General features: G+C 40.5%; 1 protein-coding gene across 3 annotated transcripts in view; it reads left to right on the forward strand.

Annotated features, from left to right (window-relative positions):
- The window catches only part of CSMD1 (CUB and Sushi multiple domains 1), a 2,734,739-nt gene that overhangs the window by 2,454,783 nt on the left and 254,490 nt on the right, over positions 1 to 25,466 (forward strand). For all 3 annotated transcript variants that reach the window (XM_073589180.1, XM_073589181.1, XM_073589182.1), the window contains exons 51-52: positions 17,084 to 17,278; positions 24,957 to 25,130. In XM_073589180.1, coding sequence (XP_073445281.1) covers positions 17,084 to 17,278; positions 24,957 to 25,130 — 369 coding nt within the window. The remainder of the gene's footprint in view (positions 1 to 17,083; positions 17,279 to 24,956; positions 25,131 to 25,466) is intronic.

Raw genomic sequence — 25,466 nt, forward strand, 5'->3', positions numbered from 1 at the left:
TGGTGTGGTTTCTCCTCTGAAGCATGCAGGAACAATGGCTGCTGTTCCCTTCATAGTGTCATAATAATACCACAATGCAAAAGGTACAATCCCACAATGCCCTAGGAACTTCCCATAATACATTGCAAACTAAACTAGATTGTATACATTAAACAGCCAGTAGATGGTGCTGTTAACTTACAATATAAACTATACGAAGTATTAATACACACAAAAATACAATGGAATAAGGGAGACATAAAAAATAAGGAAACTTTAGACAGCAACTGGACAGAACACTCCCCGCTTGACGTCAGCCGACGTCACTATTGTGTTTATTGGACGAGAACAGCAGAACGAGTTCTCCTAATGGCCTGAGGAATGATTTGGTCTTGCTTTACTTCCATAATTTTACTTCTACCTTACGTATGATTGCATCTTTACTCAGGAATATCTGTGTAATGAGACCTAATGGCCATTCATTTTTCCGACACTGACAGTCTTTCATTAATCCTACATCACCAGGCTGGAGGTTAGGCTTGCTGGTTTGCCAGATTCTCCTCTGCTGCAGCGTAGGCAGGTACTGTTTTTTCCACTTGTCCCAAAAGGCATTGGAGAAACTCTACTCGTCTCCATCAAATCCTGTAACAGTTTTTAACATTAAATTCTAAAGGTGGAGAGCTATTAGGGTTGGTCTCCAGCATAAGCAGTAGGGCTGGGGTGAGAACAGTTGGGTCATCAGGAGCACTGGAAATTGGAATCAACGGTCTGGCATTTGTGATGGCTGACACTTTGGTCATGAAAGTTGTCAAGCTTTTGTGAATCAGTCTTGCAGATCCTTCTTGTAAAAAGATTGAATCAAGGATTCTCCTTGTGACACCTATCATTCTCTCCCATATACCTCCCATATGTGAAGAATGTGATAGGCTAAAGGTCCAAGTACACCCTTGTACACTCAGGTATTTTTCTATGTGATTCATATCCAAGATAGAAGAGAGTTGCAGTTCATTTGCTGCTCGGAGTTTCCTCAGAACACTATCTATTGGTATTGGTCATTGGTTGGTTACATAGTCAATTTCTTTGGTGTAGTTTTCCCACTGTACAGCTCAGATAATTACATTCTTTGACTGCTCTAGCTCGAGAGCTGTGTGTGGACATGTTTACCATGGTGCCATAGCTCTTCAGTCTTGAAGTGTAGGTGCTAACTGTGCATGACCATTCCTACATATAATCTCCATGAAGGTTAAGAAATGGTCTTTCATCTCTGTTTTACTATGGGAGCTGTGCCTGATGGAGACAAATTATTTGTAAATTTGTTCTCTGTTGTTAGGCAAGAGTTAACTTTGAGGCTTGAAGGGTAGAGGTACAATCCAGCTCTCCATTGTGTCCTCACCTTTCCTTGCTCCATCATCTCTAGAAACAGTCTATCTTCAAATGACATTGCTGTACGATTATCTTCTTTTGTCTTGTGGAAGACCGTACACCCAAGGTGATCTTGAAAGGAAAAAAATCCAGCTCTTGGTTCATCGAAAATTTTCTATATTGAAAAAAGTAATTAAAATCCAACTTCATATGGACAGCATATTGTCACCACCATCATTAGGGACACTAGAACAGATGCATTTCAAGATCAAAGGCTCTTAATCATTGAGCAATGATTCTAGTGTCCCTAATGATGGTGGTGACAATATGCTGTCATTATGAAGTTAGATTTTAATTACATTTTTCAATAAAGAAAATGCTCAATGACCCAAGAGCTGGATTTTTTTCTCTTTATTGGATCTCCTCTACTGCTGCACTGCAGATCTCCATGCTTGGGCTCCTGGAGCAACAGAGGGGTGAGCTGATTTCTTTTTCTTGCTCCCAAGGTGATCTTTGTCGCAATTCTGCATGCAATCATCGTAGGCATGACTTGCTAAGATACTTGGTGCTGAAGTGCTGTGTGGTAATTTCTTTATGAAGTAGTGATTTTCACATGGATGAAAGAGAGATGGATGTCCATTCTCTCCTGCGTACTGTTAAGAATGTTGTTAATCATTGTTGGTTTGTGTGCTCCTCCTAAACAGTCCTCTCCTACAATGACCCACCCAATGTCGAGTCTCTGGCCTATGGAGCATTGTGAGAGCCATTGATATGCTGCCTAATCTTGTGGACTCATAGAATATCTCTTCCAAGGAGGAAGACTATAGCCTCTTGGTCAAGGCTGGAAACCAGGCATTCTATACGCTTTAGATGAGGATGATGGAATGCCACTTCAGGCATAGGTATCTCTGACCTGTTGTCAGGAATCTGATTACATTCCATCATAGTTGGTAAGGGCAGACACATTTGGCCATCTATATACTCAACGATGTAGCCTGTTGCTCTCCTACCAGCTGTCTCTACTATACTGGCACAAGTTTTTAAAGAGTAGGGGGCACTGGGTCCTTTGACATTAAAGCTATCATAGAAGGCAGACTTGGCTAATGACCTGTTACTTTGATCATATAAAATTGCATATACTTTGATGGCTTTGTCCTTTTCGTCTGCTGGGTAAACTCTCACTATGGAAATTTTATAGCAGTACTTGCCTCGTATGAGATTTCCACTAACTTCTGCACACTTAGAAGTAATTGCTGTAGTGTCAATATTTGAGTCCTTCAGCTATGCTCTTGGTCTTGGGGCAGAGGCTCTGATGGAGGTACAGGGTGTAGAGCTGAGTTATGTTTTGTGCTGTCACATTTGGCACACTTTGCGCTAACCTCACAGTCCTTGGCAAAGTTGGATGTTGAAGAGCAGCATTTGTAGCAGATGTAGTTCTCCTTAAGGAAGGCCTTCTGTTCTTCATGTGACTTCTTGTGTAAGGGACATTGTCTGCTTGGGTCCTTGGATTTGTCTTCTCCTTGACAGGAGCTGGACTCACTGTGAACTGAACCTGTGGAGGAAATGTTAGTTTTGTGGACCTCTACAGTTGTTCTATGAGGTTTACTAACAGAGTTATTGGCACAAGACAGCGTGAAATCAAAGCTGGGATCATTCCTAATTTTTGCTTGTTCTGAGACAAAATCTACAAACACACTAAATCTAGGAAATGGTACATTGTAAGTCTGTTTATACATAGAACCATATGTAACCCACATTTCTTGCAGGTTGTATGAGAGTTTTTGATCTATGGGGTTCACACCTCTAGCAGTGTCAAGGTATGTTAACCCCACAAAATCTCCTTCTGCTTTTGCTACACACAACTCCATTAACAAGTCAGTTAACTCTTTAAGCTTTGAATAGTCCTTGTTTGCTATTCTAGGAAAGTCCTCTATTCTTTTAAACAAGGCACTTTCTATAACCTCTGCAGAGCTATAACATTCATCAAGTCTATTCCAAATTCTTTTCAGGCTGACATCTGGATAATTTACATTAATGTCTCTGATTCTCTTTGCGTGTTTGGCAGACTCACTTCCTAGCAATTTTACAAGGAGATTCACTTCCTCACTACATGATAGCCTTATGTCTATGATGGCATTTTGTAAGGAGGCTCACCAAGATCTGTAGTTTTCAGCGCGATCGCTGAACTTTACAAGTCCCTTGGTTACCAACTCACGCTGAGCAAGGAACTTGGCAAAGTCCATTGTGGCTTGATTGGCGCTGATACCAGCTGATGGAGTGTTGTCAGAGTACATGTGTGATGTGCGGTCATACTTGTTAGATGTCTCTGGTTTGGTCCAACTGCTGTAGTACCTTTCTGAAGCGAAGGGAGTCTCTTTAAGCTGGAACAGATTCTGGATCTTCTGTTCTGGAGAAAGATTATTGAAGTCAGTCTCATCCCAATGTGTCTTTCCTTGCTTGCGGCAGGTAGACTGATAATTTGCTTTCTGGAGGTCTGAATAATCTGGTTGGCTTGACTTGCTGACAAAATGCTCTGCCTTCAGCTGTGGCTCTGGGTCGTCATTTGATTTGGAATTTTGATGGAAACATTCTGCAGTACATTGCAATAGATCTTGGGTAATTTTCTGTAGCCCTAGCCCTAGCACACTGCTGCATCTGCTGTGTTCGTCATCAGAATAAACAGCAGCTTCTAAGCCTTCTGCTTCCGCTATGGCAGCTGCTGTTTCTTTTTTGATAGCAAGCTTCTGTAATGTCGCTTCAAGGCATGCTTGTTGGCATGCATTTTCTGCATCCAGGGCATGCAAATAAATCTACAATGTATGCATTTAACCGCCAGCAGATGGTGCTGTTACCTTACATATAAGCTATAGGAAACATTAATACACACAAAAATACAATGTCTGTAATAACGGAGACATAAAAAATGACTAAACTTTAGACAGCAACTATATTGCTGGATATTACACTCCCCGAGTGACGCCAGCTGGTGTCACTATTGTGTTTAAAACTTTAGAGAGCAACTATATTGCTGGACAGAACATCGCATGAGTAGGCACATTTGAGTTTGTTTCATAAATTTACATTACAGAAGAGAATTAATGGAAACTGCCTATAATAAAAAAAATTAAATCTTGTAGCCAACATTCTGCCCACCGAGCCTCATAAAAGATTGATACATCCTATATCTCTAGAGATCTCATTTCTATATCAGCTCATTTTTATCACAAGTAGGATCACAATTAGGGTAATATTTACAGCTCACCTGTATCCCACCTCTAGCTTCTTTACAGGCCACAGGACATGGCTAGAAAGATTTCCCATATACCATATTTAGCATCTATATGGTACAGTATAGTATAGTATGTGCTGCAATATATTCTAATGGTACAACTCCTCACCTCTGCTTGCTGTCTCATGTGCTGCAATATATTCTAATGGTACAACTCCCCACCTCTGCTTGCTGTCTGTCATCGGCTACTCTAGCATGTTGCAATATATTTTTATGTGCCTGCTAAATCTTTGGTATAATTCATTTGCTGCATTGTATTTAATACTTACTGCTTTATATTCATGACTGGGATCACTTTAGATGTTATCTGGTGGAAGGTGCTATAGCATATGTAGCCAGGTCTAGTGTCTTTGATCACCTAACCACCCCCTGGTGTGCTGGCTCCAGCTGCCAAGTTATTCCTAACCAGCCCCCACAATCCATCTCTCCTGACCATGTAGTGTGGCATATATTTAGTAGTATCCTAAGGAGTGCACGCAGTGTGGGGTGTTTGCACGTGCATCCCCTCAGCAAAGCATCCCGTTAGCTAAGCATCCAGAAGAAGAAGTTATTCATGGCAATTAGTCAGGGCAGAAGACAGGTAACCCACACTTTACTCTTCCTTTTATCCATGTGCTTTATTTCTATCCTCTTGTGTTCCCTTGCCATCCACATTCACTGCCCCATTACCCCTCATCACAACTCATACACATCAGCCCCTCTATACTTCCCTCTGTCATGTACAGCTCCCACGCACTTCTCACCTTCCTGAAAAACCTCAGCCCATCTTACCTAAGCACATCGCACAAAAAAACAATTCTGACAATTCCAAAAACTACTTGCTCTTTATCTTCCTACGCCTACTGATTTCAGGGGACATCTCCTCCAACCCTGGTCCACCATCCCATAACCTCAACCCCTACCTTACCTCATATCGAAACCTTACTAATGCATACTTACTGTATGTAACAAGCTTCCTTTCCTGCACAACTACTTTCTGAACAACTCTCTTAATCTGTTGGCCCTCACAGAAACCTGGATTCCGGATTCTGACACTGTCTCCCCTGTTGCCATCTCCCTTGTTGGCTTACAATTCTCCCATTCTCCGAGGCCCACAAACAGACTTGGTGCTGGAGTCGGCTTACTTCTGTTCCCACAATGCACTTTCCAGGTCATCCTCCCAGCTCCATCACTCTCATTCCCTTCTATTGAGGTCCACACTATCAGGCTCTTCTGTCCTCTCTCCTTCAGAGTAGCAGTCATATATTGGGCCCCAGGATGACCTACCCAATTCCTTGATCACTTCTCAGCCTGGCTGCCGCACTTCATGTCCTCATAACTCCCAACCCTTATCCTGGGAGACTTCAACATCCCCTTTAACAGCCCCACTCCACAGCTGCATCTCTGCTTCTATCACTAACCACTTCTCTCAGCCTTTCACAGCTGTCAACCTCTGAACACACACAAAGATGGTAACACCCTTGACCTAATCTTTGTCAGGCTCTGTTCAATCTCCTACCTAGCTAACTCACCGCTTCCCCTCTGACCACAACATTCTCTCCTTCATGCTCACAAATCCTTGCCCACCCCTGCACACTCCTATCTACCACACATTCAGAAATCTACAAGCCATCAACCTCATTCACTTTCAGAATCCCTACACTCATCATTGTCCCCAATCTCCTCTTTTTGCTGTCCTGATCTGGCTGTACATCACTACAACGACACTCTTAGAAGCACTCTTGACCAAGTAGCTCCCCTCACCTGAAGTGCCTCTAAGCACAGAATAAACAGCCCTGGTTCACATCACAAACTTAACTTCTCCAGTGATGCTCTAGGAGTGCTGAACGCTTATGGAGGAAAACTCGCACACCAAAAGACTTTATCTACTTCAAATTCATGTTAAGAACCTATGATTCTGCCTCTCACCTTGCCAAACAGAACTACTTCACTACCCTGATCTCCTCACTATCCAACAACCCCAATAAACTTTTTGACACATTTCATTCCATCCTCAGGCCGAAAGCACAAGCCCCTATCACAGACATTTGCGCTGATTTCCTGGCCTCCGACTTTATAGAGAAAATAGATAATATCCATCAGGAAATCCGCTCCCAGCCACCAGGTGCCATGACTCCCATCCCTCCCTGCATTTCCCCTGGCTCATTCTCCACATTTGATCCCATCACAGAAGAAGTCTCCAGGCTCCTCTCTTCTTCTTGTCTGACTACATGTAATACTGACCCCATTCCCTCACATGTCCTTCAATCTCTCTTCTCCAGTCATCACAACTCGTCTAACTACAATCTTTAATCTCTCCCTCTCCTTGGGCATTTTAATAATAATAATAATAATAATAATAATCTTTATTTATATAGCGCCAACATATTCCGCAGCGCTTTACAGTTTAACAGTTTCAAAACACAAGTCATTCTGCCCTCCTTCTTCAAACACTCTATCATTAATCCAGTACTGAAGAAACCCGCTCTCGACCCATCCTGCACAAGCAACTACAGACCAGTCTCCAATCTCCTTTTCTTCTCTAAACTCTTGGAGCGACTTGTTTACTCCCGCCTTACCTGTTACCTCTCCACTCACTCCCTCCTAGATGAATTACAGTCCGTTTTCCACCCCCTACATTCGACAGAAACTGCACTCATCAAAGTGACCAATGACATTCTGACAGCTAAAGGTAATGGTGACCACTCTCTACTCATTCTTCTCGACCTCTCTGTAGCCTTTGACACTGTTGACCACATCTCCTACTCTCTAGGCTCCAGTCACTAGGTATTAAGGACACTGCTCTCACCTGGTTCTCTTTCTATCTTTCTGACCACTCCTTCAGCATCTTGTTTGCTGGCTCTACTTCATCTCCTCTTCCTCTCACTGCTGGGGTACCTCAGGGCTCAGTCCTTGGCCCTCTTCTCTTCTCCCTCTATATAGCCCCAATTGGACAGACCATCAGCAAATATGGCTTTCATTACCGTCTTTATGCTGATGACACCCAACTATATACATCATCCTCTGACCTTACCCCTGCTGTACTACAGAACGCCAGTGACTGTCTGTCGGCAGTCTCCAACATTATGTCCATTCTCTATCTGAAACTCAACCTTTTGAAAACTGAACTTCTACTCCCGCCGTCTACCAACCTCCCTAAATCTGACATTTCCCTCTATGTGGGTGACACCATAATAGCACACCGGCAGCAGGCCGGGGTGTAACTATGGTGCCACCCACATAGAGGGTGGCACCATTATAGTGTTATGTTTGAAATCAATCTCTCCTTCACCTCACATATACAATCTCTTGCCCGCTCTTACCTCTTACACCTAAAGAACATCTCTAGAATCCACCCTTCTCTCACCGTGGAAACAATAAAAATCCTTACTGTCATCCTAATCCACTCCCGCCTGGACTACTGTAATGCTCTAATAATTGGCCTCCCCATCACTCGACTTTCCCCTCTCCAGTCCATCCTTAATGCAGCAGCCAGGGTCATTCATCTGGCTAATCGGTACTCTGACGCGTCTGCTTGTTACACTGGCTGGGTATATATTATAGGATCCAATTCAAAGTACTTGTTCTCACCCACAAAGCTCTCGATGGTGCTGCACCACATTACATCTCCTCCCTCATTTCTGTCAATCTGCCTAGCCGATCTGAGCTCTGCACATGACTTTTGACTAACTTCTGCACTAATCCGTACCTCCCAGTCCTGATTCCAAGACTTCTCATGCATTTTGCCAATGCTCTACCCCAAGAAATTAGGACCAGCCCCAACTTGCACAGTTTTAGGTGATCCCTCATATCACATTTGTTCAGAGCAGCCTATTACGTTCCTTAATCAGTCATTTTATGTGTAAGTGTGCATGAGTAGCCCATTCACTATCTCTATCTATCCCCACTCACTTAAGATGGCTGGAACATCATTGTAAATACATCATTGTAAATACACACCTGTACTTTGTATCTCCCCCACCTCATTGTAGATTGTAAGCTCTCACGAGCAGGGTCATCTTATTTTCCTTTAATCATTGTATTATTTTTACAGTTGTTACTTTTGACTGTCGTGTTTGAAACTGTTAAATTGAAAAGCGCTGCGGAATATGTTGATGCTATATAAATAAAGATTATTATTATTATTATTATTACAGATCACTATGGTACATTTGGTTGATCTAGTGCACATCTAAGTATGCTGTAAAGAGCAGAAAAAGCAGTACAAGCGAGATGTCCAATTTAATATCAATGTGCAGAAAATCATGTTAAAAAATCTACAAATTTAAAAAACTGACTCTAAAAAATATAAAAAGAATCTGCATCGATATGCAGTTTTAATTAGTAAAAAAATGAGTTCCACTTTCTAATAGTTTCCACTTTTTAATAATTCAAAACAATATTTTATAAGTTCTTGGAAAACATGAGAATACAAGCCATCAGGTCCAGGTGCTTTACTCACGTTAATCCTTTCTAATCCGATTTAAACCTTACTTTATTCAGCTAGGGTGAGTTATTTTTTATGAAGCCATGAGCTGTGTTATAAAACATATCCCAGCAGTATGTAATTTTGCAAGCACAGACAAGAAAAATGCATTTAATAGTTGTGCTTTTTCTGACCAAATGACCTTTTGTATTCTCTATGGGACCAACATGTTCAGCAGTCGCTTTTTATGCCTAAAAGATTTTGGGGGGATTATTTTTTAACAATCTTGTCTTTAACAATTTCCTTTTCATTTTATACTTCTTATTGCAAACTTTCAGGGTAGCTCAAATTAAATTGACTTTTTCTCTTTACTGTTCCCCACAGGTATAAGCAGGCCACTATATTGGTTTTAAACCCTTTCAAATGGTCCTTGCTTTTTTCAGTGTCCTTAAAATACTTTTATTCAAAGGATATGGATACCTTTGGGTATATATTGTAAGCTAAAGTAATATTTTTTAATTGGGTTTCAGTAAAAATTTAACATCCTTTGGCTTTCATAGGCCCTTTGTTTATTGGTTGCTGAAGGAGTTGCTAAATGTGTTTCATGAGAATTCATCAGTCAACTCCTTGAATTGTATCTTTTATCTGTAACTCTTTTAACTCTTTTTATTACTTCAAGATTCAGCTCAACTTTGATGCAGTTTGTCCTTATAAATCTGCATAGACAACTCAGAAGCAGACAGATAAAAGAGTTACAAACTGTGCTTTTGGAACAATCTACTGGACAGATTCTTAGAAAATTCATTTTTGCAGCCATCAATAGACAATCTAACACAGGCCATAGAAGGCTAAAAGTGCAATATTTTAAAACACAATTTTAAAAATGATTACACATATATGCATTTACACTACTCAAAAAAATAAAGGGAACACTTAAACAACACAATGTAATTCCAAGTCAGTCACACTTCAGTTTAATCAACCTATCCGGTTATGAAGCAACTTCAATTGTGAATCAATTTATCCTGCTGTTGGGCAAATGGAACACACAACAGGTAGAAATGATCGGCAATTAGCAAGATAATCCCTTTAAAGGGGTGGTTTTGCAGGTGGTGACTACAGACCATTTCTCTGTTCTCATTCTTTTTTGCTCTTATTTCGGTCACTTTTGCATTTTGTTGTTCCTCTCACCCGTAGAGGTACTGTACATTAGCATGAGGCAGAGTATACAACCCACATAGGTGCTCAGGTAATGCATCTCATCCAGCATGACACATCAATCCGAGCAGTGGTAAGAAGGGTAGCTGTGTCTGTCAGCACAGTGTCTAGAGCATGGAGCAGATACCAGGCGACAGACCAGTTCACCACGAGATGTGTAGGGGTGCTGTAGGAGTGCAACAACTCAGAAGCAGGATCACTACCCCTTCCTTTGCACAAGGAGGAACAGGAGGATCGGTGCCAAAGCCCTACAACATGTATCATGACTACCTTTAGGTATCGGGATGAGATCCTAGGACCCATTGAGAGACCATATGCAGGTGCAGTTGGCTCTGGGTCCGTTCCGAAGCATGACAATGTTAGGCCTCACGTGGCGGAACTGTGTCAGAAGTTCCTGCATGATGAAGACATTGATGCTTTGGATTGGCCTGCCAATTGAGAACATCTGGGACATCATGTCTCATTTTATCCACCAACACCACGTTGCATCACAGACTGTTCAGGAGTTGAATGACACTTTAATGCAGGTTTGGGAGGACATCCCTAAGGAGAACATCTGCCACCTTATCAGGGCCAGGTCCAGGCATTGTACGAAGGTCATACAGGCACGTGGAGGCCACTGAAGTGGAATCAGCCCATAATTTCATTTTACACTTGAGTATCATTCCAAATCCAGACCTCCATGGGATAGTGATTTTTATTTTCATTGGTCATTTTTATGTTTTATTGCTCTCAAAGCATTTCACTATGTAATGAATAAAGATTTGCAAGATTTTAATGAGTGATATCTAGGATGTGGTATTTTAATATTTCCTTTTACTCTTTGAGCACTGTAATCAATATAAAAAAGTCTCTGAAGGTGAACAGATCCTAAAAAGATTGGAATGATGCAGCATGAAAAAAATGCCTTTTTAAACATAAACTGAATTTAGCAATCTATAACAAGCCTACAACCAGTTATGAAAAAAGTCACAGTGAGCTTATTGTACAAATCTGAAATTGGAGTTGGATGTTCGGCTGAAACCATAAATATCTTTTCTTGGTAATGTTATATAATACAGCGGGTGCCATATATACTCGAGTATAAGCTGAGATTTTCAGCACTTTTTTGTGCTGAAAATGCTCCTCTTGACTTATACTTAAGTGGGGTGTCCAGAAGATGTAGGAGGGAGCAGTAGCAGAGGAGCAGAGGGTCACAGGAGACAAGAGTTGGCTGCTGTGGCTAACTCTTGCTAAAGGGAAATGAATATTCATTGCACTGGTAATGAATATTAATTTCTCTGTAATATTGCGCACAATGTCAGCCACAGCAGTTGGCTCCTGCAGCTGCCAGGCGGTCACTTGTGTCCGCTACTTAAGAGAAATGATTTTTCACCTTTCTCCACTCCCATGGGCGTGAAGAGAGGTGAAAATTCATTTCTCTTAAGTAGTGGCACACGTGACCGCCCGTCAGCTGACACTGTGCACGCTACTTAATAATCACTGCCCTCCATGCACATAGTTTGGTGTGGGGAGCAGTGAGCATTCCAGCAGCTGTGCTCTGCTTGTAAGCAGCACATGATATCCCTGTCATGCACTGCTTACAAGCATAAAGCAGCTGCTGGCACCGTAACAAGACGCTGTGGGGGAACGCAGGAAAGTAAATATGGGGTTTTTATGTTTTTTTATGGGGTCCAATCATATCAGGAAAATTATGGGGTCATGCATACACAATGGTGAAGGAGCCGTGCATACATGGATAGGGATGGAGCCATGCATACAAGGATAGGAATGGAGCCATGCATACAAGGATAGGGATGTAGTCATGCATACAAGGAAAGGGATGGAGCCATGCATTCAAGGATAGGGATGGGCCATGCATACAAGGATAAGGATGGGGCCATGCATACAAGGATAGGGATGGAGTCATGCATACAAGGATAGGGATGAGTCATGCATACAAGGATAGGGATGAGTCATGCATACAAGGATAGGGATGAGGTCATGTATACAAAGATAGGGATGGAGCCATGTATACAAGGATAAGGATGGAGCCATGCATACAAGGATAGGTATGGAGCCATTCATACAAGGATAGGGATGGGGGCCAATCATACCACGATAAGGATGAGGAGCCATGCATACAAGGATAGGTATGAGGAGACATGCATACAAGGATAGGGATGAGGAGCCATGCAGACAAATATAGGGATGAGGAGCCAAGCAGACAAGGAAAGGGATGAGGAGCCATTCATAGTAGGATGGGGATGAGTGGACAATGCATACCAGGATAGGGATAAGGAGGCCATGCATACTAGGATAGGGATGAAGAGGCCGTGCACACCAGGATAGGGACAAGAGGACAATGCATACCAGGCATCACTCATGTAGGGATTGCATGCCAGGTGCTGTAATGCTACAGCCCTATTGGTACTGTCTTTCCTGTCATTGACTGGCCACATTACCTTATCAAAGGTTATAAAAGTGCTGGTGTTGCCAATCTCAGGTCACTGACACCACTGCACATCTAAGGGACAGTTCTGATTGGAAGTGTTCAAAATGTTTTCTAAATTCTATTAGTCAATCATAGGGCATGACATGCTTTGTGTTATATTTCGGTGGTATATAGCACTCCAAAAAAGTGTTATAAAAATTGTTTAGATTCAGTTAGTCATCAATAGAGTATTATGTGTTGTGTGTAATATTTTGACAAAAAGCTTTGAAAAATGTTTCTGGATTCAATTAGTCATCCATAGAGTATTGCATGCTTTGTGTTATATTTTGGTGGTAATTGACACTCACAAATGTTCACAAATTCTTTCTGGATTAAATTAGTCATCCATACAGTTTAATATGCTTTGTGCAAAATAATGGTAGTTTAAATTTTTAAAAACCTCTTGCTCCAAAAATTGACTATTGTCATACACACTGTATAACCTGCTTTGTGTGAAATTTTGTTGGTTTGAAATAAAAAAGAAAAATTGACCTGCTACAGGTGTACAAATTTGATTGTTTTAAAATTGACTATTGTCATGTATACTGTGGAACTTAGTTTGTGTGAAATGTCATTGATTTGAAATAGAAAAGAAAATTGACCTTCTATATGTGTCCAAATTTATTTTTTCAAAAAAATGACTATTGTCATATGGACTATAGAACCTCATTTGAAATTTCATTGGTTTTGAACAACAAAAAAATGTGCTTGCTACAGGTGTGCAAATTTTGTCCCTCAGTATATGGTCCCCAGCTGCCACTGTTTCTCCGGTGTTAGGTCCCCGCCTTGTACCAGTACATGTCCAAGAACATCACCTGTGCCCTTACCTACATGGTTACTGAGATTGTTCCATTAATGAACCAAATTATGGACAAGCACTTGTGGCCAGCGATGCTACATTTCCCTTACACTGAGTGAACATTGTGGAGGCCGGGGTGAGTCTCACCCTGGCATAGCACATGTGCTACCGACGCTGAGGATTGCTGGCCCTACTTCTGCAGGGTTTCCTCCACCTCCCACACCAGATCATGCAACTCTTCCTGCTCCTCCTCATCCTCCATCTCTGATGTGCTATCTCAGAGCATGTTGTCCACATTACCTGGAAGCTCTGTAGCGGCAACAGGCTCTGCTGAAGTTATTTTGTATAGGAGACAAACCACACACCGTGGTGGAACGGAAAGGGATTGAAAGGACTAACAGACCAGACAGATATGGGACTCTCGATGCTGAACCTACAACCTGGAATGGTCTTATGTGATAATGGCCATAAACTGGTGGCACCTGTGAAGCTTAGTGGTGGCACACCATCCTTAGCCCACATGCTCATCTTGGTAGTTCATTGGTTTCTGAAAACCTGGCTAGATTTGCCAGAGTTTCTGGTCAAGGTACACCGCGTCAGCTGCAGTCACCCCTCTGGCAGTGTTGCAGCAGCACATGCAAGTGGCATCTCACGGACTGGTGTGCTACGTCACCCTGCGCTGGAACTCCATGCTGCACATGTTGGTAAGGCTTTGTGATCAGCAGAGGCCAGTTGTAGAATACCAGATCCAACATGCTTGTTGGTATTCTGGTCAGCTTCCACATATAACAGCTGAAGAGTGGGCATGGATGTTTGACATTTGTGCGGTTTTCCAACACTTTGAGACCTCCACAAAGATGGTGAGTGGCGGTGATGCCATCATCAGCACAACAACCCCGCTTCTGTGCCTTCAGTCATGGCTAACAATTAAACATGAAGCTTTGCATGCGGACCAGGTGAAGATGGATGAAGACAGGAAACATGTAGATACTACCCAGCCCAGTCTCATCTCATGTGCTCAGCACAGATTGGGTAAAAATGAGGAGATGGAGACTGAGGAACAGGATGAGAAGCAGGAGTTGGTTCAACAGAGGTGAGTACCACAGAAACATTGTCCCGTCTCTCCTACATAAATGGGCTTATGAGGGGAATGAGTAGGGAGAGATGGAGGAGGAGGAGGAGATGGAGAGTTGTTGTCATTGTGGAGACATGGAAGGATTGGCTGTAGGCACACATGGCCAACTTTAAGAGTACTGGTTGTTCATCCTGCTAGACCCACGCTACAAGGACAATCTTGCATCTCTCCTTCCTGAGGTGAAGTGGTCTTCTAAAATAATACTATACCAGAAGGCCATTGTTGAAAATATATTGAAAACATTTTCATCAGACAACGCTAGCAGCAGGGTGCCAACTTTCTTGCCAAGCCAAGGAGAAGAGGTGAGGGAAACACACACCAGGTACAGCAGAGGCAGTGGTAAACTGTAAAAGGCCTGGGCTATTCTCATGACACCCTCCCAGCATCCAGACCCTAATGCCTGGGTATTTTTGACAAGGAGGGAAAAGTTTTTAAAGATGGTCAAGCAATACCTGGCCAAAAAAGCCAGCATACTCTTTATTTCCTCTGTGACCTTCAGCTATTGTGTTTCAAAGCTGTACACCTGGCATGGACATTGTCTCTATGCCTTGGAGGTGTGGTGATGCACTGCTGCTAGCCTTTTGTCTGGGGAGGTTTGTTTCCATCGGAGGGTCATAACAAACAGGTGCTTTCACCTGTCAACAGAAAGAGCTGACAGGCACACTCTGATAAAAATGAACAAAACCTGGATTATCCCCGAGTTTTCCATACCACTAGATGACAGCAGCACATAAAGTGATTTTAATAGTCAAAATTTGAATGAGGCCTGTCAGTTGTTGCCTTCAAGGTTCTATGGATGACTAGATGATCCTACTTGTAATTTTTACCTGACTTTGCACTTTGTGCGAAACCTTTATGAGTGCCGGAGTACTTCAACTACACTTTCAAAATATTTTAATGAGGCCCACCAGCTGTTGCATTCAATGATCTATGGATGTTCTCAGCAGTGATCTTGGAGTTAGAGATAATTCCAGGGGTCATCCCCATGCTGTTCTCCATCCAATGAGCACTTTTTCCAACCATTTCAACATTTTCACAGTCCCCCAGACCTCCTTGTAGGGTCTGTGGGAAAATGCTCAGATTAGCCATTGACATCCATTAGACTCGATACACGAAATGAACATCTGAGCATAAGCAATTGATCAGTTCGAGTAATGAGCTTCCGACCATTTTAGTGCTCACTCATCCCTAGCAATAGTAGATTATATCCAATCTAATACTCAGCTCCTCGTAAAAAGCATGCTTTCAGTGTGCATAACCACCATGCTTCTCTTTGTAAAGCACAGCTCCAGCATTTTTTGTTTTATTTCAGAGCTGGAAAGGTGCTTCTAACCTAAGGACCATGACCCTTGTCTTATATTTACCGGCCTGCATCTTCACCTTTATTGGCACCACTCCAGTCCTGCAGCACTAGCACTATCTTGTGACCACAACTTCTGATTATGCTAAAGTCAGAATTAACAAGCTCTCAATGCAAGTACATGACAACCAAAAGAGGCTCCCATAGACTTGCACTGAAAGGTGTCCTCTAGTTTGCTCTAGCATACTCTGGAGTGATCAGGCAGGTTACAAACTGCTTGATAGCGATGGGAGCTGTGTCGTTAGATGAAGATGATGACCGGTATGTATGCACCCTCTTACATCCTCTGAATGTATGTAACAGATATGAAAGCAAATAGAGGGAAGCCAGAGCTGATTGCAGGCATCATGTAACAACATTGATACGTTGTACCTGGAAGAACCAGTGGCAGCACTGCTGGAACTGCACCGGCGGTAAGTATAAGTATTTTTATTTTGCACAAGGAAAAATTGAAGACTGTGAAGTGGTCATCTGGGTTATGGACATCCCCTTTAAATGGAAAAGCGTGGTGGATATACACACTGACAATACGCTTTCCTCAGGGGCTCAATGTTAGGCAAAATATAATTTACCATTACGAATAGGGAGTAGAATTGTTGCTATCTGTATTTGCATAAAGAGTTAATTTTGACCTACCGGCAATCAATTAGGATTCAAGTTGTGATGGGTGGAGTTTAGAAAAAATATCATGAGAAATAAGATTAATACATGTATTTTCACTTGACTTTATGCAATGTTTAAGGAGGTTGCTCTCAAAACGTGTTAAGAAGGATCTGGTGCCGTTTTTCCATGATGAATACCAATACGTGAACCTATACAAAGGAATTTGACAATTCTATGGATCATGGATTAAATATCAGCTATTTTAAATGTTTGTAAGAGTGCACATTTGATTTTCTGAATGTAATATTCATTTTTTTCTCACATTTATAATAGAAAAAGAAAACAGCTGAAGTATGTTACCTTACACAGATTTATTTTTCAATGTTATCACATTCTTTGTTTGCGTTTATAATAGAATTTACTGAAAAATAGTAATATTCAAATATTGTTCTTTTTACAGCTATATCTTGCCCAAGTTTGGATTCTCAACTCTCAGAACATATCATTTGGAGACTGGTTTCAGGTTCCTTAAATGAATATGGGTGTCAAGTCTTGCTGAGTTGTAGTCCTGGTTATTTTCTTGAAGGATTGAGACTTCTACAATGCAGAGCCAATGGAACATGGAGTGGAGGAGATGTCAAACCAAGCTGCATGGGTATGGAGTAAATATGTATGACCCCCACATTCTTCATTCCCATTTTCTCATAATTTAAATATTTGCATTGGTATATACAGTAGTTTTTGAAAAAATCAATTCAATTGAAGATAAATTTAGATTATTCCATGTCATACTAAGAAATATCGGGAATCAATTTAACAATATTTTTTGTTATTCTGGAAAGCAACGCTCATTATCTGCACTCAATAGTCAGACATAGAATATATGTAACAAATTTGCAAATATATGACTTGTATATAGACTCTATGTGTCTGCAGTAGTTATTAAGCTTATTGTGTATAATTGTGTTTATTAAAAGCATTATTTAACTAAACTATCATTGTATGATATATAAAATGATAGTTTATAGTATGTAAATATATAAATAAGTATATAAATATATAGCATATATTTAAGAGAAATGTAAAATAGAGATTCATTAAAACAGCAATTTACAGCAATGAGTAGTACTGCATACAGCACTTGAATAATTATGCTAGGGTTACACTGTGACATGCCACATTACAACAAATCTCAGGCAAGCTGCACAACCAAAAATATCTGTGCAACCCTGTCTGCAGCAGTTTGCATTGTGAGTATTTTAAAGCTGAGGCTCTGCTGTAAAGGAATGACCAAATCACGTACAAATTGCATTCAATTCATAGTCGCATGTTGAGACCAGTGACAGAAAGTCCAACACACTTTAAGGCTGTGTACCCACGTAAGCCTTTTTTTTGTGTTTTTTAAGTGTTTTTACGGGCAAAAATGCTTAAAAAACGCTTACAAGAAGCATCCCATTCATTTTAATGAATTCCGCACTTTTTGTGCATATTGATGCATTTTTTTCTGCAAAAAAACGCATCGCGGTAAAAAACGCAGCATGCTCATTAATTTCGCAGAAAAATCCGCATTTCTCTCTATATTCTATGAGCAGGAGGATGCTCCTGTAAAAAACGCATAAAAAAGCACAAAAAAGTGCAAAAATTGCGCGAAAAACGCTCGTTTTTCCTGGGAAGGAGTCCATTTTTTTCTGCATACGTGGGTAGATAGCCTAAAAAATGTATAAGTCTTTGTTTCTGTCATAGGTTTCAATGCAGCCCCATAATTAGTCATCAGATGCAATGTCACAATGCAGCAATGCCTTCTCTGTGTCATGTGACATATGTCACCATGTAACACTAGTCTAAATTTTCGTGTGAATTCAGTCAAAAATTGGAGTTAAGCTGCTCAATGATTAAAACATACCTTTAGTGCAACTTATGGAAGTTAATATGTGTTGAAGTAAAATGGAGGGGCGCAAATCTGTAAAGGAATTCTGTCTAACAAAAGGTATCATGTATTATGAAAAGTTAAAAAGTTAAAGAGTTAAAGAATTATAAAAGTCTGCAATATACAGTATTTTTGTAGCGGATGTGAAAAATTCTTTTAATTGTTTGCCATTAGACAGCTATTAATTCCAATGCTTACCCACACAACTTTAACCCTTTTCTGACATTTGCACTGTATAAATGTCATAAAAGGAAAGGCCTTCCCAACCAAAGCAGCATTTATGCATTATTGTGAACAACAGCACACAGCAGGCTGTGCACACGCAGTCACCACCAGCAAACATCACAGCTGACACCCAGTTCTCACTGCTATTAGTAATGACCGAACTACTCCCACAAGTTTAACCCACTAAATGCTGCAATAGATACTGCATAAGGAACAGCGTTAAAATAAATAAAACCAATTCTTGACCTGCTCGTGATTTGTTCATTCTGTCTCCCAAAGATCTCAGTAAGGCTTGGCTCACATTTATCCTGTGTTTTAGGGCTCATAATCACTTGCGAAAGACTTGCACGATTCTTGTGTGAGTCTCTTGCATGAAAACCTGGCACAGTCGCCGGCACTGGGAACGGAGCGTGCGGCTACATGTACTTCTATGCCGCTGCATGCTCCGGTCCGAGTGCCTCTTGCAAGTGAGTATGAACCCTTACACTTAGCGCTTACACCTGGCTTTCTGTGTAAATCTCTGAAATACATGATTCAGATGGATTCCCTGAAAAAAGATTCCCTATGATGAGGCAAATGGAGTCACTTTGAACGTTATCTGGCCTATGATCTGGTGGTGTCCGTCTTTTTAGACGTGCATAAAAGTGTGGTCGGTCACAGTTTTTTGCACTAATAAAATGAAGAACACTGCTGAACAAGAGGCAAGATGAAGTCCAGAGTAACTCTGTTGTCTCATTATTGTCAATGGATCCCTCGGGGGGTTTTATCTGAATCACATCATTCAGAGATTTAGATGAAAACCCCAATGTAAGTGCTTAGTATAGAGTGCAGAATAAATGTGATCCCAAATGTTGTGTAAATATTTTGCAAAAAAAGCTTCAACTCAATCCGCAAAGAAAGCAAGTCACCATTCAGGTCCGTTATCTGTTAGTGGAAATTTAGGTGGCACCTAAGTTACAGGTACCATAAAGGCTTTGGAAAAGGACTATGCATTCTCACCCCCCCAAAAGAAATTTAACAAATTCTGCACTCTCAATTCCAAATACCCTCATCTCTTTTGAGCCCCAGAGTGTGACTAAATATCATTTAGCATCCACATGTTTGGGTAATTCTGCAGCAATAACATCCCGCCAAATTTATAGGTGCATGACTCCAGAACCCCAAGGGTACTACAATGTAATGGGCATTACAATGTAATGGGCACTACCATGGCAGATTTGCAAAAATGATTTTAAGCAATATCCACTGCTGCTTGTTTATAAAAAATACCCATTAAATCTAATCATAACTACACCTGTAGATAAATTCCAAAAGGGATATTATTTCCAAAGTGAGTCACTTGAGGTTGGTATTCTGCTCTTCTAGCACTTAGGGGCTCTGTATATGGAGTCCACAAATTAATCTAAGAAAATCTATAGTTCAGAAGGCAAATAGCGCTCTGTACCTCACGAGTCTCATCATGTGGCTAAGAAGTGTGGTGCAGGCACATATGAGGTATTTTTATGTTAAGCAGAAATTGTGTGACAAATTTTGGTGCTAATTTTACCCATTTCCCTTTGTGAAAATGTAAAATCTGGGGCTAAAACAAAAATGGTGTGGTAAATACGTAATTATTTTTTCTTCACTGCTCAACTGTATAAAATTCTGTGACACACCTATGGTGTAAATTGTTAGGAACGGCGGAACGCACTAAATAAAAATAATAATAAAGTGCGTTCGCCGCTCGGGGTCCACCGTGCAGTAGGTGATATAGCCGCTGCTAAGTGGTAGCAGGAGCAATATGGTGGTAATGCGCACAGGGTTAAACGTCACCCAGGTGAGCAGAGCAATCTCTGTTAAGTCACAGGAATGCCAAATAAATACAAAAGAATGAGCCTGTTGAGGTCACAGTACCCAGTATAAATACACACACGGTATCAGGTCACAGGAGTAGCCCAAGACGGCAGCACTACGTCCATCTAGACCTACCATGTGTGCGGCATCGCCGCTGTGGGCGCAAAGGGGGGCTGCTACTGCATCGCAGCGTGGACACTGCCGCTAAACGACAAGGCTAAGGCGCAAGCACAATGTCGGACGCTAGCAGCTGTGGATGTTGCAGCAGAGGAGCGCTGGCGCTGATTCTAAACTCAGTCCCTAACCACAAACGTAATATCAGAGGGAAGGGGTTTTATAATGAGTCATTCACCAGAATCACACATCCGTCCTCATACACACAGCAGCAAGTAAGTCTATACTAGCGCATGGCGGAACAGCCATGCGCGCGTTTTATAGCAGCCGGGACCTTCCGCAAGCTTCCAGATCTCTGTAATGGACCAATGAGATCTGGAGCGGGACCTGAGCACATGACTCCCGATCTCCAATAGGAAATCGTCCCATGAGCATGCTCAGTAGGAGGACAGAAGGACATAGCCTCAGGAGAGATTTGTTGCAAGGCAATCTCATCTGCAGTAGATAAACAGCAGGAGACTGCAGAATGTGAGGGTCCGCATCCCTGCAGAGTAAACACAGAAATCCGACGCTTAACAGTAAATATGATCTGTACCCTAGATGAATTCATTGTAGTTTGCAAAATGGGGTCACTTATGGGGGGGTTCTGCTGTACTGGCAGCTCAGGGGCTCTCCCAGTGGGTCATAGCACCCGCAAACCATAGCAGTTACATCTGCACTATAATATGGTGCATCTTCCATTCTGAGCTTTGCACTGTACCTGAGAATGATTTCCTGATTGCATGTAAGGTATAGGTGCACTCTGGATAAATTACACAACAAACTTACATGTCCTTTTTTTCCTGTTAGCTGTTAGAAAAATTAAGAACTTGGGGTTAAAACAAGGTACATATGGTGTCCACAAGCTCATTGGTTTCTGTTGTTCAGGCACCCCAGGGGCTCTATCAATGTAACATTAAAAGTGGCTAGGATCAGGCTCGACCACTGTTAGGTGCTCAGGAGTAAAGCGTTGAGACAATATAGAAAAATCTAACCCCATCACACTCCTAAAAGGTGACAACAGAACTGTTGCTTTTAAAGTTTATTTATTTTGTGCAAAAGAAAAATGGTTTCCAAACGTTTCGGCTCAGACATGAGCTTTCTTCAGGAAGACAATTTTATGGTAATTATATCCTCTGTAGGTATACCGTCAATGTGACATGGCATCCTCAAATGTTTCCAGCAAAATCTGAGCTATAATATGACACTTCTTCCCTTCTGAACTTTGCACTGTGCCTCAAAAGTAATTTTCCACCACATACGGTGGAACTGCGTCCTAATGATAAATTGCACAACAGATTTTGGGGTCCATTTTCTTCTGCTATCCTTGTGAAAATGAACAAAATTTGGGGGTAAAACAATATTGCTATGAGGAAAATAATTTTTTTTCATTTTCACAGTTCAAAGTTGCAAAATTCTTTGAAGCAACCTGTAGGAACAAGTTGCTTACCACATGTCAAGATAAATTCCATTATGAGTCTAGTCTCCAAAATAGGGTCACTTGTGAGCCGTTCCACTTTTTATCCACATCAGGGGCTTTCCAAACCCGACATGACACCCTCTGACCATTCCATCAAATTCTGCATCCAAAACGTCCCATCATCTTCCTCTATTTATGTATGCGTGATGAAGAGAACTGAGTAGTCTTGAAAGCTTGCAATTTGTTACCATCTTTTCAGTTAGCCATTAAAAGGTATCAACCACTGAGAACTCTCAAATTTTAATATTTTACATTACTATAGCAGCAATTGTTATTAGATGTACTGATTATTGGAAGATTGTATTCCTCTGTGTTGTCATGTACAGAAACTGAAAAACATTCCAAAAAAGGTAAAGTAACACAATAAACATTTATGATATTATTGGCAATGGTTCAAATGAAATGCAAATAGATAACACCTGTGAAACACCTCCAATCTATAAATAGTGGCTTTTGCCTAAAGTCATGTGTAGGTCAATGTGAACTGTAAATGTGTGTCTATATATAAAAGTAAGTAAAATTGGCTGGAGAATTGATGACTACTGTGTGAATGCAATAATATGTCTTATGTATTCTCAGTTGGCTTGAACGCACAATCCCTGGATTTGAGCCTTGACACTCATTATGAGTTCACAGGCATGCTTTACAGCTTGTATTGGAACATTCAGCTCAGTGGCTCCAGAGAGTTCACTATGACCTTCATTGTCTACTAGTTGGCAAATATGAATCCTCTGTTATTGGAAGGGTGGTAATATTGTCCCCTCTATGTAAATTGACCATATCAGAGTGCATTGCTTTTATTTGCTATCATTTAAATTATTATTCTTTATAAAATATTAAATTAGGTTTTTTTATGTATTATGTCATTGTATGAACTCCCAAGAGAAGTATGGTATATTTGGAAAAAAATAAAATCAATGAAAAATTTAACATTTTTAATAGGTAATTACACTTTAAGTTCAATCATTTTTTCCATACTTCAAGTGCCTTTACAGCTATACTAAAAACATTTTACTCATCATATGACTTACGTCTGTAAACTTACAGTACAGAAGTTAAGCTAAATAAAGTAAGATCACCGTGGGTACAAAGTAGCAACATTGCCTATCAGTGAGTGTTTTAAACACTTCCCCATACCCATGACTGCAAAATTCCCTGGAAAAAAATGTTTGAAACTAGCTAGGACTTTTATGTTTTTTGGAATAAAGTCTGCTGAATTTTAATGCTTGACAATTGTTCTCTAAAGTTTCCAAGCTTCTGCTAAGAACAACAGAAGTATATGGGGTAGTGGTTCTTGTTGGGCAAAGGTACTGATTTTTTCGGATTGACCATAAACAAATGTGTTTGCACATCGGTTTTACATTTTATAGATGAGCATGCAAACGATTAAAGCACCATGTTAGGTGTTGATGAAATTTGACATGGACACTTTGTGAAGTAGACAGCCACAGTTGACAACATTTTGGGGAGATCTTCTTTTGTAACCTTTAAAAAAAACCTTTAAATAAATAATTACAAAAAAAGCATGGTTTTTTTGACAGCCAGCCTTGCTAAAGCTGACAGCGGGGGGGAGCATTCTCAGGCTGGTAAGGGGCCATGAATATTGACCCCCAGCCTAAAAATAGCACATAACAGCACGACGAACACCCAGTGATTGGTCAGCCAAACCCGAACAGTAACATGAACTTCCTGGTGAAGTCCGTGTTCGGTGTCTGTGCCTGAACAGTAGGTGTTCGGTACAGACACCAAACTTTACTGTTCGGGTTCGCCCATCTCTAATTGGAGAATATATAAAAGGAAGTGCTAAAATATCATATACCAAAAGTAAAATAATCAATACAAGAATATCAATAAATCCCAGTTATCTCATATACAAGAACAACTTCATCTTTATACCTATTCTTGTTTTTACAGTCCGGTTTGATATGTTTGGCAAAGCATGTGACTTTCACTTCACCGTAGTCAAAGAAAGATAGAAGATAGCTAGAGAGATAGATAAATAGAGAGGTAGATATTTTTGTAGAATTACATGGTTATTCCTGAAAATTGTGGATTTTTAAATAAATTAATTTATTTCAATTAAAAAACTTGTGTAATTTATTAATATCATTTTAGTAGAGTGTTACCTTAACAGCATCATACTTATCCTTTTCTATTTTACGTCTCAAAATGGAAATTGTTCTGAAAATATATCCTCTTTACTTCATGAAACTCTTACTGAATTGTATTTTATTTTACTTGTATGAATGAAATGTTATTTTCTCTTGATTTCTGCATTTTCAAACAACAATATATCTCACTATATAAATTTGGGTGATTGATCCAAATTTTGTTCTAGAAACATTTGAGAACAATAGGTGTGCCACTAAAGCAATATGAAAGAGTGCAGCAATTCTACAAATGTCTCCATGATTGTTATATTTTATTACAAGTAAATCTGAGACAAGAGTTAAACAGTAATGGCTTTAGCTATAGAAGAAAGCGAAAGTTAACTTTCTTTGCTGTGAATTGCTGAAAATATGAATGCACTATTTGCTAACTTAAAGTGTGTAGAATCATGATATTGATTTCAACGTAAATGGAAATGTCAGACGTGCTCTTACAAGTACAGTACTGAAAATACTCACACAATTCACTCTTCATGTGAAATAAAATCCCCATAACCATGCAGGGACCATGTTAAGCAAATATATTTTCATTTTTTTGCTTTCACAGTAATTTCATGTGGAGATTTACCAACACCTCCAAATGGTAACCGGATTGGAACGCTAACTGTTTATGGAGCAACAACAATATTTACCTGCAATACTGGTTACACTCTTGTTGGCTCACATGTAAGGGAATGTTTGGCTAATGGTCTATGGAGTGGCAGTGAAACAAGATGTCTAGGTAAAAAATTAAACAATTTTATTTCTCTCTAATTTAATTTAAAGCACGAAGATGTCAAACTCACATATCAAAGTCATATGTCAAACTCATATATCAAAGTCACATTTGAGAGTCAGATGTCAAAATCAGATGTCAAAGTCACAAATCAAAGTCACATACCAGACTCAGGTTTCAAAGTCAGATGCTGAAGTAAGATGTCAATGTGAGTTCTCAGACAGAGAATTTAGCCTGAAACATACATTATTCTGATGTTTGACTTTGATATCTGATCATGAGATGAGCAGACTTGTTCAGATAACTTTCGCCAAACTCAAATTAGTCACGAACATAGCACAT

The sequence above is a fragment of the Dendrobates tinctorius genome, unplaced genomic scaffold (genome assembly GCF_039654945.1).
Source record: "Dendrobates tinctorius isolate UK_male_01 unplaced genomic scaffold, ASM3965494v1 ptg000107l, whole genome shotgun sequence".
Taxonomy (NCBI): Eukaryota; Metazoa; Chordata; class Amphibia; order Anura; family Dendrobatidae; genus Dendrobates; species Dendrobates tinctorius.